General features: G+C 45.3%; 1 protein-coding gene across 1 annotated transcript; it reads right to left on the bottom strand.

Moving 5' to 3' along the window:
• Window positions 1-3,992: 3,992 nt before the first annotated feature.
• fam110a (family with sequence similarity 110 member A) lies at window positions 3,993-8,760 on the bottom strand. The gene has a single exon (XM_008118801.3). The coding sequence runs from the start codon at window positions 8,214-8,216 to the stop codon at window positions 7,122-7,124; it is 1,095 nt and encodes a 364-aa protein (XP_008117008.1). The 5' UTR covers window positions 8,217-8,760; the 3' UTR covers window positions 3,993-7,121.
• Window positions 8,761-17,095: the final 8,335 nt, after the last annotated feature.

Here is a 17,095-nt window from a genome sequence, read left to right as displayed (position 1 = left end):
AAGTGTCCATAACCATTTCTACACATGTGTGGATTTTGACTTTAGTGGAGTTGGTCCTTTGTGGATTTGACTAAGGTGTCATCTCCCAAGTCCTCCAGTTTGATTCTATGGTCAGCTTCCAGCAGATGTTGATTTCATATTTGTACTGGAAGACCTATACATTCATAGACAGGTGTTCTCTTGGGTAACCACTTAGCAATGTCTTTATGTGTGATTTTTCAAGAGGGTTCTGCGCCCCTAACCCCAGCATATAACACTGAAATATGTCTAGTGAATCAGAGACGTGTGTGTTGGTAGGAGTGTCCTCTTCTCCCCTTTGTCAGGGCTAATAAAATGAACTTTCTATGCCTTTGCCAAGTATAACTTGGCTGCCATTCATAAAAACCTGCGGCAGGATATCCTGTATTAAAGCAATCCCTGGCAGTGTGGCTCTGGAAACTTATTAGCGTTTCCTGGCTTGTTTCTTCTTCGTGAGTTTCTTCGCAAGCTGAGCAGGAAGCAAGGCACGTGCCTTTACAATCCCAGCACCATTACATTGGCACCAGGTGCATCTACACTGTAGAATTAATGCAGCTTGACAACACATGGCTCAACGCTATGGAATCCTATGAGTCTAGGAGTTGTCATTTGGAGAGGCACCTGGGAAGGCTCAAAACCTTGTGAAACTACCGCTTCCCTTGGTTTCATAATGTGGAGCCATAGCTGTTGATATCAAACTGCATTAATTCTAGATGCACCCTGTCTATGATAGGGAACTGTCAATTGCTCCAGTTGATGCCTTCTTCTCTCAATTGCATATCCTCTGTCCATGACCTCAAAAGGGTCTTCTTTCCCATAGCTTTGCTTCCATTATTTTCCTTTTAAAAATGGGGCATAAATTTCAAAGAGGAGGAGAACAGGGCACTAGCAGCAGGCTAGAACTGCAAGGATCAGGCAGAGGGCAAAACAGGCTTTGTTCTTTAATGCACACTTAACAGATCCCATATGATGTAAAAATTTAGGCAGATTGCAATTGTATTGTCGAAGGCTTTTATGGCCGGGATCACAGGGTTGTTGCATGTTTTCTGGGCTGTATGGCCATGTTCCAGAAGTATTCTCTCCTGACGTTTTGCCCACATCTATGGCAGGCATCCTCAGAGGTGAGGTTTTGCAATTCTCCCCCCAGAAAGTCCCAGGATAGAAGTATTTTCCCAAATGTACGAAGAAAACTGGCCATCTTTTTTCCCCTTCTCCCTTTAATGTATTGGTCTTGTGGAACCGAGAAACTCTTTGTTTATTTGCAATTGGCCCTCCACATCCATTTTCACTAGGGTCCTGCAGCCCTAAACCCAGTGAATATGGAGGCCTGATTATGTTCCCATTTTTCGGACTACAGCTCCCAGAATCCTCCAAACCTGCTTCTGGGATTATAGAAGCAGAAGTCCAAAAATGGGAACATTTCCAAAGCCTGGAAAAAGGAATCCTCTGGTTGAGTCTGCAGTACAATCTGTGTATTTACAGATTTAATCATTCATGGGTTGAAAATATTCCAAAAACATCCCCAAAAGCAAGTCTTTATTTCATTGTTTTATATAAGAGACATTGTTTTGCTACACAATTGTATATAATGTGACCTGAGCATCCATGGATTTTGGTATCCATAGAAATCCTCGAACCAATGATTTAGAAGTGGGAAGCTAAGTGGTCAGCTTGCTCCAGGTCCATGGACTGTTTCAAGAGTAGACTTCCCAATAAGAATGAAATGTGCAAAACCAAAGCAGGCTGTTGTCAAAGGCTTTCATGGCTGGAATCACTAGGCTATTGTGCATTTTTCGGGCTGAATGGCTATTTTCCAGCAGCATTCTCTCCTGATGATTTGCCTGCATCTTCTGAAGATGCCAGTCACAGGTGCAGGTGAAACTTCAGGAAAGAATGCTCCTGGAAACTGGCCATACAGCCCAAAAAACTCACAGCAACTTAAAGCAGACTCTCTCCAATGGAACAGTGGTTTCTATTCCTAACTTATATTAAGTGTTGGTTTCTAGGGGAGGCCAAATTCATCTGAATGTGGGAAGGTCCTCTTGTTCCAAGTAAAGTAATTGTTTCCAGTGACATATGTCCTCATGGTGGTAGTGGGGCTATACTCAACCCATTTGCCACGCACTTGCTTGGCAATCCCAACATTCACGGTGTGAGGCAAGACCTTTAAGAGAATTGGCAAAATGGAAAGGAGGTGTCATTTCACTCCATTTGCTAACAAAACCACTGTTGAAAAGTTAGCTCTCTCATATTTTAGCACTGGCCATATTTTTCAACAACAAAGGGAAAACTTTCATATGATACTATTATCTTCATTGAAAAGTCTTGAGAATTTGCAGTGCATTTGGATCAATTTTTAGAAGACTTCTCCATCCCCGAAAGCAATCTTGTTGCAATGTGTTGTCGAAGGCTTTCATAGCCGTAATCACTGGGCTGCTGTGAGTTTTCCAGGCTGTATGGCCATGTTCCAGAAGCATTCTCTCCTGATGTTTCACCTACATCTATTCCAGGCATCCTCAGAGGTTGTGAGGTCTATTGGAAACTAGGCAAGTGGGGTTTTATATATCTGTGGAAAGTCCAGGATGGGAGAAAGAACTCTTATCTGTTTGAGGCAAGTGTGAATGTTGCAAATGATCACTTTGATTACCATTTAATGGACTTGCAGCTTCAAAGCCTGGCTGATTCCTATCTGGAGGCATCCTTTGTTGGGAGGTGTTAGGAAACCATGAAAACGAATAAAATCTGGCTACCAGAATTTAAAAAACTCTAAAATCAGGACAGTAAATAAAGAACACCACTAAAAAAACCCAGGGGAATTCCAGGCATGAAACAATCAGGGCCAGCTAACACCTCCCAACAAATAATAATAATAATAATAATAATAATAAGAAGAAGAAGTTTATTTATATCCCGCCTCCATCTCCCCCGAAGGGATTCTCCCAGGCAGCAAGAAGCCAGGCTTTGAAGCTGCAAGGCTATTCAATGCTAATGATGCTGGCCAATTACAACATTCACAGAAATGAGTTCTTTCTCCCACCCTGGGCATTATTCCGCAGATATATAAACCCCACTTGCCTAGTTTCCTACAGACCTCACTACCTCTGAGGATGCCTGCCATAGATGGGGATGAAACGTCAGGAGAGAATGCTTCTGGAACACAGCCTGGAAAACTCACAACAGTTCAGTGATTCCAGCTATGAAAGCCTTCAACCAGAGCCGGCCCTAGGTATTTTTCAAGTCTAGGCGAACAGAATTTTGCCGCCCCCCCAAAAAACAATCACTGAAAAATAAAAGCGTTGGATAAGCGAAAATGTTGGATAATAAGGAGGGATTAAGGAAAAGCCTATTAAACATCAAATTACATTAAGATTTTACAAATTAAGCACCAAAACATCAATTTTTTTACAACAAATCAACAGAAAAAGCAGTCTCGACTGCACCCCCGTATGTTTGGCACCCGAAGCGATCGCTTAATTCGCCTCATTGTTGGACCGGCTCTGCCTTCAACAACACATTGCAACAAGATTGCTTTCAGGGATGGAGAAATCTTCTCAAAATTGATCGAAACGCACTGCCATAGATGTGGGCAAAACGTCAGGAGAGAATGCTTCTGGAACATGGCCATACAGCCTGGAAAGCTCACAGCAACCCAGTGATTCTGACCATGAAAGCCTTCGACAACAGATTTCTGCATTGTTTCCATCTCTTCCAAAGCAAAAGGACAACTTCCTGGCTCCTTCTTTTCCAAAAAGACCCCTTATTTATTGACATATATTATTACGGAGATATTTTAATACCAGCTGTGCCGTCTGGCTCCAGAATGACCCCACCTCCCTCCTGCAAAGCGAGTTTATTTTTAAATGTAACGGCATCCTTCGGCAATAAGCCACTTCCAGGATAGCCTTCCGGCTGAGGTTACGAGCGTTCGTTTGTTCGGCTCCATAAAGCAGGAATTAAAACCAAAAGGCGTTGGGTTTGTTTTTTAAAGAACACGACTTTAATACAAATACACCGACAGGGTTCCTCTATCTCTTTCCCTGTTCCGACCGGACAGCGGTCAGCAGAAAATAATGTACAAACTTAGAAACAGTATGAAGAAATATTATAAATATCAGAACTGGACATCTTCGATGCAAAAGGGGTTGCAAAGAGAGCAGGGCTCAGTGTTTTGGGGATACAAAGGCATATATAAACAGACAATTTACACACACACACATGTACGTAACACACAGCAAAACTCTGGCTTGTTCTACAGAGGTAGGTGGATGCCTGCATGGCTCGACTCCTAATGTAATGTTTGCTACAGTCAGTTGATCTGAAGCTTGGAAGAGGTCCGATGTCAAGTCTGCTATAGTCATTTAAGTTTTATTTTTTGGACTAAGGCTAAGCTGGATGGGGATTCTGGAAGTTGTAGTCCATGAACTCCAATGAAACTGTCTCCAGGTCAGAACCTTAAGGGTTAAACTCTTATGTAAAGTTTGCTATGGCCAATTGAGGTTCCGAAACACATACAGCTTTGGTCAGAAGGACTGGGGATTCTGGCAATTGTAGTCCATAAAAGTTCAGAGCATGCTTATCATGGATCTTCACTAAACTGTAGAATGAATGCAGTTGAGCAGACTTTAATTGCCCTTGCTCAATGCTATGGAACCATAGAAGTTGTAGTTTTACAGGGTATTTAGTCTGCTCTTCCAAAAAAAGAATGGGGACCTCAGTAAACTACAAATCCCAGTATTCCGTAGCATTGAACAAGAGCAGTTCCAAGTGGTGCCAAACTGCAGTGTATATACAGAAGTGGACAGGGATTAGAATACAGGTCACTCCAGTCTTAAAGTCATGATGAAAGTCAACAATTAGTGTTAATTCTTGCACCCATGGAGTCTAAATGGCTCCTACTTCCATCAAAGGATTGAGCCAATAACCTCATGTGAATCTAAAGCAAACAGAGAGAGTCAAAGAAGCATAGATGAACTGAAACGATAAAAGATTCATTGCATTTGGAAGGGCATCCAAATGAGGTCATGCAACTCAGATCAATCGTTCAAGGAACAAAAAGGATCAGAGTGTTGTCGAAGGCAACAGGATCAGAACCCAACTCCCAAATAAATCAGAAGGGAAATTTGCCGAACCCCACTTTTATTCCTGGGTTGCAAACAGGAGGAAAACAGTCATCCTCTTGCAAAGCTGTTCCACAATGGAGAACTTGTGTGTGTGTTTTAATTTAGTAAGACATGGACCTTGAGAACCACCTGTGAAAGGGTTCATTGAAGGCTAATAAGTCCCAGTGGTGATGGGCACATTGGGTGCCATGCCAAAAGATCTCAGCCAGCATTTGGAAACAATAGACATTGACAAAATCACGATCTGCCAACTGCAAAAGGCCACCCTGCTGGGATCTGCGCGCATCATCCGAAAATACATCACACAGTCCTAGACACTTGGGAAGTGTTCGACTTGTGATTTTGTGATATGAAATCCAGCATGTCTATCTTGTTTGCTGTGTCATAATAAAATACTACTACTACTAATAATAATAATAATACCCTGTTTGTCAATAGCAGCTTGTTCTCCGCATTTGTGACCCTACATTGAAAACAAAAGGATAGAGCATGGCATTATGCCCTTTTGGGGATTACAACTCCCAGAATCCTCCAGCCAGCCATGCCCAAAGGATAACGTTTCCACATTCTGGGATGAAGAGGTTCGTGAACAGGCTACAGAGAGCAATCATCTCCCAATAGGAACCAATAGGTCTCCACAGCCCTGCACTGTGTTTCTGGGGACGGTTAGCTCAGATTTCATTAAGCTGCCCAGTTTTGCTCCTGCTAGAAAGATGCCCTGCCCCAAAATGCCACAATGAGTGGCTGGGTCCACCTGGATCCTTGCTGGACACACAGGTATATTCCAGACAAAAGCACTTGCAATCCAGTGGCTGCCTCACAATGGGTTTCTTGCCCTCAAGATTTCCTTTGCTATAAACCTTCTCCGTGTCATTTGGCAACCCAGAGCAAAGCAAGCCAAGAGGTGACTGGCCTGGATGGCATTCAGGGTCCAGAGACTGTTGGGAATAGAATGGCAGAGTCAGAAGGGACCTCCAAAGGCTATCCAAGCCAGCCTCCCGCCTTATTGAAATACACTCTTGAAAGATGCTCATCCATCCCCCAAAAAAGGCAAGTCCATCACCCCCTGATGTGCTCTTATCAAACAGCTCTTGGAACAACCAAGCTTTTCCTAATCTTTAGGTGTCGTCCTGCAGTTTGAATCCGTTGCTCTGTGTCTTAGTTTCCAGCGCAGCAGATTCAAGCTTGCTCCATTTTCAGTATGACATCATTTCAAATATTTAAACATGGCCATCATGTCACTTCTCGTTCCTCCCTTCTCCAGTCTAAACACACCCAGGTCTCTAAACCACTCCACATAAATTCCAGCTAAGTTCATTCAGGATTTCTCTGCTAGGTTGGCTTTGCAATATTTACATGGTTTTATACCTTCGTTCTTGCATATCTGAGCCACCTTGACACTTCCTAGATCTCTCCGACAGCAACACCCATCATTTCCAAGCACCTATGTAGTTTGGGGATGATGAGAGTTGAAATCAGACGTATTTGGCAGTGGTGACCAATCCTGAAAACAGGGGGGAAATTCTTAGAAAGCCATCCCATTTTTCTACCGTATATGCCAGTGGTTAATTTGGGAGAAAGGTATAGTTCTCTGGATCTGGTTGGGAGAGTAGCTCCCAGCATCATGGGCTGTAGTAGCTAGGACTTTGAGGGATTCTAGTCCAATACCATGCTTTGTTCCCCAAATCTTAATGCATGAAGATGCTCAAACCATCTTCTCTTTGCAGTGGGGCTGTTCTGACCTATATATATCATGAAGACCTGGTTTATTTTGGATGAAAGATCCCTGATCAGAGTTACTGCAAAGACACATACACACACATGCACACGTAAGACGATGCTTCCCAAAAGGGACCCCCTACAAAAACCATGCAAAACAGCTGCAAAACTTTCCCCACCACGGTCAATAGCAAAACAGACACAGAGAAAACCATCTCGGGAAGGAAGGCCTTGCTCTCTTTCCATTCATCCTCCTCGGGACAGCTATACGTTGGATACCTTTTGGCACTCCCTGGCTTGGCGCAGTCCGTACAACCACTTGATGACCCGGGCGTTGCGCTCGACGATGGAGATGCCGTAGGGCATGCGCTCGGCCTGCCGCTCCTCCAAGGTGACGGCGCTGCGCCGGGAGCGGGTCCCTTCGGAGCTGGCCGTGCTGACGCTGTGGAACTTGATGGACACAATGTCCGAACTGGCCCGGGTGAAGCGCTCCACCTCCATGTCCCCCATGTCCTCGGGGTCCAAGCCGCAGTAGTTGAAGAAGCGCTCCAGGTCGGCCGTGGCTCGCGAGTACCGGTCGCTCAGGTCCGATTTGGAGCGGTGCAAGCAGGTCTGCCGCTTGGCGCTGTCCGGCCGCAGCTCGCCACAGGGGCTGGGGGAGTTCAGAGGGCTGGCGGACAAGATCCGGGCCTGAGCCGGAGAGGTAGGGACCGGGGTCAGCTGGATAGCTGGTGTGACTCTGGCCCTCATTGGTCCGCAGGGCCGGACGTCCACTCTGCGCACGGCGACGGTGCTGGGTGGCTTAGAGGATGAAGAAGCCGAGCTTTGGGACAGCTTGCTCATGCCTTCTGAGGGGCCACCCTTCGTCTTTGGGGTGCTCGGGAGATACCCAGGGCTTCTACTGCGATCCTCAGGCCTCCACTTGGACTCCAGCGGGCTCTTGTCTGCTTTGGGGAAAGGTGAGAGCGGGCTGTCGCAAAAATTGATCAGGTTGTTGAGAATGTCTAAGTTGAGAGAGGTCTTGGCCCCGCAACGGCTGCCTTGCGGGGTTTTGCGGCTCGGAGTCAGCATCACCCGCCTCACCCCTGGAGTGAAGAGCGGCTGTTTGAGCAACAAGGGCCTCACTGGTTCCTGCTTGGTGGTGGCCACTTGCTGGCTCTTGACGTACTTGGCCTTGTCGGCCTCCAACCTTTCCACGGCACTCAACTTCTTGGCGGCTGGAGGAGCTTTGGCGGCTTGCCGGCGGAAATACTCAGGGCCCTTGTTGAGGATGCGGAAGGGCATGGCCGAAGTGAAAGGGGCCGCCGTCACCGAGATGCCTTTCATGGCGTGGCTGGCCTGGAGTGTTTCCACTGGCATGATGCTCCAAAAGCTGGTAGCTGCACACTTCTTCCTACAATGTTTCTACTCCCACTTGGTTCCCGATGGGTGTCAAAGGCCGCAATGGCTCTCACATGCCAGGCTCGCCGACCCCAAATCCGTCTTGTCCAAACGGTATAGTGAAGAAAATCAATCCCTTCCAGACAGGTGTGGTAGCTACTCACTTCTTCTTAAGCTGCTTTGTTTGGTACCTCAAAGAATGTGGTGGGTCTCACATGCCAGGTTTGCCGATGCTGAATCCGTCTTGTCAACCATTTAGCAGGAGAAAAACAAGCCTTTCCAAAGAGCGACGTTCTGCAAAGAAAGGAGGAAAAATCAGAGACGGATGAGTGAGTGCCAAGCCCGGAAATCTCTCCACGTCCACCAATGGAGCCCCGTATCCTTGCACGCCTGGGTTGCTGGGCACAACAATGTTGGTGAGGCGGACACTCGGGAGCAGACAAAGGCAGTCTGGGAGGCTGGCTGTCTTGCCTGCTCGCTATCCCTCTCCCTCCCTGGAAAGACGGGAGCCAAGGGCTGTCTATTTCAAGGCAAGGCCCTGCCCACCTCTTTCATTAGGGCTGCTCCGCCAGCCAATGGGCCGCCACAGAGGCCCTTCAAATGGGAACCCTGGCCTATCACGAGGCAGGAGGGGAAGAGAAAGGAACTCATTGAATGAAAATAAAAAGGCTCAGAAGAAAGGAAGGAAAAAAAAAACCCACACACTCTCTCCCCCACACCTCCTGTCAACTCCAGCCTCCGCTCACTCACTCACTTGCTTGGCTATTATGGAGCGGATTCTTTTTTCCTTTCCTAACACCCCTTCTTGCACCTTCCCAGCCTCACCTGTGCTATTCCCATATAGGAGCAAATGATTTTGTTATTCCTGGAGGGGGAAGGCATCGAGAAACCCCAAAGGAGAGGGGCATCAAAAGAGGCACATTTGCATGACGTCTCATTAGCACGCAAGTCTCATGGCTGCCTTCCTGCAAAAGGCTGAATGCATGGATCCTATGGGGGACCCCCCACCGCTCCACGACAGACTGAAGATCAAACAATGAGTGATAGGATTTTTTTTTTTAAAAAAAATGATTTTCTGTTGTTTTCATGGCATTGCGATTCTGCAAAGAGCTTTGTTCCATTTTCATGTTTCAGATTTTGTATATTTTTAACAGCATTGTTCTTTCAAGTCCCAATTTTAGGGGAAAGGTGGGATACAAATAAATATATATAGGTTAAGTACTTCTCACCTGAAATGCTTTGATTGGGCTGCTGTGGGTTTTCCAGGTTTTATGGCCATGTTCCAGAGGCATTTTCTCCTGACCTTTTGCCCACATCTATGGCAGGCATCCTTAGAGGTTGTGAAGTCTGAGGATGCCTGCCATAGATGTGGGTGAAACATCAGGAGAGAATGCTTCTGGGGTATACCATATGACACAGAAAACTCACAGAAACCTAGTGACTCTAGCCATGAAAGCCTTCGACAATGCTTTGATTTCTTCCCTTCAGATTTTGGAATATTTGCCTCCAGTGGTGCAGCAGGTTAAACTGCTGAGCTGCTGAACTTGCTGATTGGCAGTTCTAAGCTGGGGAGTGGGGCTGAGCTGCTAAACTTGCTGATTGGAAATTTTAAGTTGGGGGTTGAGGTGAGCTCCCACTGTTAGCCCCAGCTTCTGCCAGCCTAGCCGTTCGAAAACATGCAAATGTGAGTAGATCAATAGGTACCGCTCCGGCAGGAAGGTAATAGCACTCCATGCAGCCATGCCAGCCACATGACCTTGCGGGTGTTTGGGGACAACGCCGGCTCTTTGGCTTAGAAATGGAGATGAGCACCAACACCCAGAGTCAGACATGACTGGACTTCATATCAGTGGAAAATCTTTACCCCTACCTAGGGATATATGTTGAAAATGGGACCCAAATCTAAACACAAAATTCATTTATGTTTCATCAATTACATATGCACATATCCGGAAGGTGATTTCATGCAATGCTTTGGTTCAAATTGGCCATGAAATAAAATCTATGTGCATTGAATCATCAGAAAGTAAAAAGTGGCACAATCTTGGGCACTGAGATGAATGATTTTGAGGTTAGGGACACTGAATGTTTACAATGCTACACCTCTCTAGGAATCTCTAGGTCCTTCAGTGTAAATCTATAATCAATATATGGTGGAAGCTGATCAAAGAGTTGCACTGGAGACCCAAGAATTCCTTCAGACATTTTAATCAAATCCTCAAATAAGTAAATCCAAATAACTCAAATTTGCAGTAATCGAACCTACAAATGTAGTCCTGCATTTCAGATTTTGGAAGTCCACACAAGGGATGCCAGAACTTGTATGATCATAGAATCGTAGAGTTGGAAGAGATTCAAACCGGCAATCTTCAGGTCAGCAACCCAACCTTCAGGTCAGCAGTTCAGCCGGCACAAGTGCCACCGTGGCTCCTTAATAGAATTATAGAATGATAAAGTTGGAAGAGACCTCACGGGCCATCCACTCCAACCTGCTGCCAAGAAGCAGGAAATCACATTCAAAGCACCCTCGACAGATAGCCATCCAGCCTCTGCTTAAAAGCCTCGAAAGAAGGAGCCTCCACCACACTCCGGGACAGAGAGTTTAACTTTCTAAATCTCTAAACTGGACAGAGATCACTATCTAAATCTCCAAACTGGACAGCAAAGAGGGATTTTACTAAATCTGGCCATTTTTCAAATACTGGTGTATTTAAAAAAAAAACCCCTCTAAAATGGCACTCTAAAACAACACTAAAAAAAACCCAGGAGAATTCCAGACAAGAAACAATGAGAGCCAGCTAACACTTCCCAACAAAGGATTCTCCCAGGCAGGATGCAGGCAGGCTTTGAAGCTGCAAGGCCATTCAATGCTAATCAAGGTGGCCAATTGCAACATTCACAATTGCCTCAAGCAGACAAGAATTATTTCTCCCAACCTGGACTTTCCGCAGATATATCAAGCCCATTTGCCTAGTTTCCAACAGACCTCACAAACTCTGAGGATGCCTGCCATAGATGTGGGCGAAATGTCAGGAAAGAATGCTTCTGGATCATGGACATACAGCCCAGAAAAACCACAGCAATCCAATTATTCCAGCCAGGAAAGCCTTCGACAACACATTCATTCCTATTATAAGGAAAAGAGAATCTTCAGAGTGGAAAGGGACCCCAAAGGGCATCTAGTCCAGCTCTTTTCTTCAAGGTAGAAAGACACAATCCAAGTACTCCTGACAGATGTCCTTCCTCCAGAGAAGACAAGTCCACCACCGTCAGTTATTACAACAACAAAAAAATCCCAATCTTCCTAATGTTTAGATTGAATCTCCTTTCTTGTAATTTGAATCCGTAGGTTCGTTTTCCAGTCTATGTGCAGCAGCAAAAAGCATGTTTCATGGTGTTCTTTCCATAATGTTATTGACAGTTTAATTGCATTTTAACGACGGCTGTAATGACAGATTGTTAACTGGGGCTGGCCGCAGGGAGCACACCACTCCTTTGTGGCAGCCCCTCCGCTGACGGCTGCAAAGTCTACAAAGTCCTAGGGTGCATTTAACAATTTAGAATTAATGCCGTTGGACACCACTTGCATTGCGATGGCTCAATGCTATGGAATAATGGGAGTTGTAGTTTTACAAGGCCTTTACCCTCCCGTGCCTTTCCAAATGACAACTCCCAGGATTCCATAGCAACGAAGCACAACAGTTGAAGTTGTGTCAAACGGCATTCATTCTACAGTGTAGATCAGGCATGGGCTTAAGCGGCTGAGGGGGAAAAGGATGGGGCCTGAGGCTGTTAGGAATGGTGGGAGTTGGAGTCCAAAACACCCGGAGGGACCAAGTTTGCCCATTCCTGGTGTAGATGCACCCCTTTAAGAACTTACTTCTTAATGGTTGATAATTTAATTCCTATTATGTATTTATTTTATTGATTTTTAAACTAGCCATATAACCCATAATATCAAAATCTGCTTTGAACTGGGTTATCTGAGTCCACACTGCCATATAAAGGTAAAGATTTTCATAGAATCATAGAATCATAGAATAGTAGAGTTGGAAGAGACCACATGGGCCATCTAGTCCAACCCCCTGCTAAGAAGCAGGAAATCGCATTCAAAGCACCCCCGACAGATGGCCATCCAGCCTCTGCTTAAAAGTCTCCAAGGAAGGAGCCTCCACCACGGCCCCGGGGAGAGAGTTCCACTGTCGAACAGCTCTCACAGTGAGGAAGTTCTTCCTGATGTTCAGGTGGAATCTCCTTTCCTGTAGTTTGAAGCCCTTATTCCATTGTGTCCTAGTCTGCAGGGCAGCAGAAAACAAGCTCGTTCCCTCCTCCCTCTTCCCTATGACTTCCCCTCACGTATTTGTACATGGCTATCATGTCTCCTCTCAGCCTTCTCTTCTGCAGGCTAAACATGCCCAGCTCTTTAAGCCGCTCCTCATAGGGCTTGTTCTCCAGACCCTTAATCATTTTAGTCGCCCTCCTCTGGACGCTTTCCAGCTTGTCAACATCTCCCTTCATCTGCGGTGCCCAAAATTGGACACAGTATTCCAGGTGTGGTCTGACCAAGGCAGAATAGAGGGGGAGCAGGACTTCCCTGGATCTAGACGCTATTCCCCTATTGATGCAGGCCAGAATCCCATTGGCTTTTTTTGCAGCCGCATCACATTGTTGGCTCATGTTTAACTTGTTGTCCACGAGGACTCCAAGGTCTTTTTCGCACACACTGCTGTCAAGCCAGGCGTCCCCCATTCTGTATCTTTGATTTCCATTTTTTCTGCCGAAGTGAAGTATCTTGCATTTGTCCCTGTTGAACTTCATTTTGTTAGTTTTGGCCCATCTCTCTAGTCTGTCAAGATCGTTTTGAATTCTGCTCCTGTCTTCTGGAGTGTTAGCTTCTGGAGTGTTAGCCTCTGACATTAAGTCCAGTCGCATCCAACTCTGGGGGTTGGTGCTCATCTCCATTTCTAAGCCCAAGAGCCAGAGTTGTCCGTAGACACCTCCAAGGTCATGTGGCCGGCAAGATTGCGTGGAGCACTCTGGAGCAGTACCTATTGATCTACTCACATTGGCATGTTTTCGAACTGCTAGGTTGGCAGAAGCTGGGGCTAACAGCGGGAGCTCACCCCACTCCCCAGATTTGAACTTCTGACTTTTCGGTCAGCAATTCAGCAACTCAGTGGTTTAATCCACTGCACCACCAGGGCAGTCCACACTGCCATATAATCCTCTTCAAAGCAGATAATGCGGGATTTTATTTACTTATTTAATTATTTATTTATTTATTACAACATCTATATCCCGCCCTTCTCAACCGAGGCGGCTTACAATAAACACACATATAAAAACTATACAATACACTATACATCAGATTAAAAATTATTAACTTACATCAACATTCATAAAAACATTCTAAAATGCAAAAGCACTGCTTCGAGTCCCAAACTGTTTTCCTTAATATAACAATAATTCCCTATGCTTCTCTTGTATCTGTTTCAGTTTTAAAGGCGCCTAGAACCCTGGCTCTGAAGGAAAAGGCAAGATATAACTTGATATTGTTGTTCTTGCCATTTGATCAGCCACAAAAAACGCCGAGTCTCCACAGATTGTTGAAGATTATGGTGTGCACAACCTGGACTGGAAAAGGTTTCCAAGCTGTGGATCAGATTTGAAGGTCCATCTGGCTGCCTATCCTGTTTCCAACAGCTGTCAATCAAATGCCTCTGGGGGGACCCCAAGAAGGGCATTAAGGCAACTGCCGTCCCCTGGCACTCTCCATGTCTTTAAAGCAGGCACGGGCCAACTTTGGCCCTCCCGGTGTTTTGGACTTCAACTCTCACAATTCCTAACAGCCGGTAGGCTGTTAGGAATTGTGGGAGTTGAAGTCCAAAACACCGGGAGGGCCAAAGTTGGCCCGTGCCTGCTTTAAAGGCATCTCTTAAAATCATAGAGGTTGAAGGGATCCCGTGGGCCATCCTGCCATGCAAGATCACAATCAAAGCACTCCCAACAGATGGCCATCCATCCAACCTCTTTGGTGCCATGTGCCTCCAAGTTGTTTCTTGACTTATGGCAACCTTAAAACGGGTTTTTCTGAAGCTCAGCGAACTCTAGGAAGAGCAATTTCAAATAGGGAAAGTGAACCACATTGGACTCTTTCTATTCTATAAATCTGTATTACACAATATAACTAGAGCATTTGTTGTTGTCTCTTTGCTAGTACTTTTATCCTACTGTTCTATTTTTTTCTGTTCTGTCATTGCAATATAATTATCTGGCTGCATTTAAAAATAAATACAGCTGGTTCCCCCTATTATGTCTTCTCTACCCAGATGAAATCTGGCCATGCAATTAAAATGTGGCACTTGCTTAACTGAGCAACAATTAATAGGTAATGCAAAGACAGGGATCTTAGCTCCAGCTTGCCTGGCAATGCATCTTCATACATTGGCATAATTTTAACTCTATTAATTATTGCACATCCTTGAATACGCCCTCGGGTCATAAATTACTTTTTTACTGCTTCTTATTTGAATTGATTTCATTTTATGCCATGCTAGGAATCTTGGATAGAGGAATAGGGTAACACATTATGTGAGCACTGGGATTTCAGACCCATCATGGCAACCCTATCACAGGGCTTCTTGGTGGGATTTGTTCCATTGCCTTCCTCTGAGGCTGAGAGTATGTGACTCGCCCAAGATCATCCATTGGGTTCCATGGCCAAGCAAACATTCAAACTCAGGTCTCCAGAGTCTAAATCAATGCTCAACCCATGAAGCCACACTGACTTCTCTCTTAATGATTAATAGGGATGATAAACACAACCTGGCACTTCTCTTTCGTCTCCTCAGTTTCCAGCGAGCTGCAATCCCCACAAATTCAATGGGTTTTCCTAGAAACGTTGAGGCAACCCTATTATAATCCAAGAGTTCATAGAATCCTAGAGTTGGAAGAGACTGATCTAATCCCATTCTGCCAAGAAGCAGGAAAATAGCACTCAAAGCATCCCCAAAAGATGGCCATTCAGCCTCTGTTTCAAAGCCTCCAAAGAAGGAGCCTCCACCACACTCTGCAGCAGAGAGTTCCCCTGTTGAACAGCTCTCACAGTGAGGAAGTTCTTCCTCATGTTCAGGTGGAATCTCCTTTCCTGTTGTTTGAAGCCATTGTTCCGCGTCCTAGTCTGCAGGGCAGCAGAAAACAAGCTTGCTCCCTCCTCCCTATGACTTCCCCTCACATATTTGTATATGGCCCTCATCATGTCTCCTCTCAGCCTTCTCTTTTGCAGGATAAACATGCCCAACTCTTTAAGCCACTCCTCATAGGGCTTGTTCTCCAGACCCTTGATCATTTGTGTCACCCTGAGTCAACCTTCTCTAGATACATTCCAGTCAAATTGGCTTGGTATTAATTGGGCTAGGTCCATTAGATTTACAAAACACATTCTCTGCTGGAAATAAAATGGCTAGAGTATTTTCTTAAAAAACGTATCAACACATTTTGGGATTTTCCTTAGGGGTGACACTCCAAGGATTGTCAGAATGAGGATCCGCACTTTACATTTCACTCCTTAAAAAGATGGCATATGTGTTGGGCTAAGACTCTGGTTTGAAACTTTCCTCCGTTGTGGAAACTCAGTAATGCCGGTTACACTCTCTCGGCCTCAGGGAAAGGCAACAGCACACCCCCTCTAGAATCATAGAGTTGGATGAGACCACATGGGCCATATAGGCCAACCCTCTGCCATGCAGGAAAAGCACAACCAAAGCACTCCTGACAGATGGCCATCCAACCTCTGTTTAAAATCCTCCAAGGAAGGAGCTTCTACCAGACTCCGAAGCAGAGAGTTCCACTGCTGAACCGCTCTTACAGTCAGGAAGTTCTTTCTAATGTTGAAGTGGAATCTCCTTTCCTGTGATTTGAACCCACTTCTCTGAGTTCTAGTTTCCAGGGCAGCAGAAAAAAAATCTTCTTCCTCTTCCTTATCCTTTCACATATTTATAGATGGCTCTCATGTCTCCTCTCAGCCATCTCTTCTGCAGGCTAAACATGCCCACATTCCTCATAAGGATCCATGGTCTCCAGACCTTCGATCCTTTTAGTTGCCCTGTTCCTCTGGACACTTTTCAGCGTAGAGTCATGGGTACAGTATTTTGGATAAAGAGGTCTAGAGTAGAGAGGCACCATGACTTCCCTTGATCTGAACACTAGATTCCTTTCGATACAGCTCAAAATCCCATTGGCTTTTTAGCTGCTGCATCACACTCATGGCTCATGTTCAGCTTGTTCTCCACAAAGACTCCAAGATCTTTCTCACATGGACTGTTGTCGAGCCAGGCATCCCCCATTCTGTATCTTTGCATTTCATTTTTTTCTGCCTAATCTGAACTAATTTTGTCAGGAAATCTCACTGATGGCAGTGCCTTAGGGTCACCATAGATCAGAACAAAAAAAAAGGTGGAAGGAAAAGGAAAAAAAGCTAAATATACACAAATCAGATGCATATCCCTGCAAGAGAGGAGAGATGAAAGGAGGGCTGCCATGATTGCCCAAGGCAAAGGAAGCCCTGCGCCCGCCTCCTCTTCCCACATTTGTGACAAGTCAGTTTCAAACCGTTCTCGTGGCTCATTAACCAGCAGCATTAATGGCAGGGGGTCGCCAAAATGGTTTAGCACAGTGTCAAAATCTTGCAAAGACACAATCAGACCCTTTTTCAGTTGAGAGATTTAGATATTAGGGGTTTGCTGTTGGAAAAAGCAAGAGATAGCGCCCATTCCAGGAATGGAAATTGCGAGCTTTGATCCTTTCTTCGAAAGCAATTGTGGCAATGCTCTACCACAAATGTCTTGCAGGAGAAACTA

This window comes from Anolis carolinensis, chromosome 4 (genome assembly GCF_035594765.1).
Source record: "Anolis carolinensis isolate JA03-04 chromosome 4, rAnoCar3.1.pri, whole genome shotgun sequence".
Taxonomy (NCBI): domain Eukaryota; kingdom Metazoa; phylum Chordata; class Lepidosauria; order Squamata; family Dactyloidae; genus Anolis; species Anolis carolinensis.
The sequence above is the reverse complement of the archived record's forward strand: the minus strand, read 5'-3'. Positions and strand labels throughout refer to the sequence as shown.

Coding starts and splice junctions, on each gene's coding strand:
- fam110a (XM_008118801.3), bottom strand. CDS start 8,216: ATGCCAGTGGAAACACTCCAGGCCAGCCACGCCATGAAAGGCATCTCG.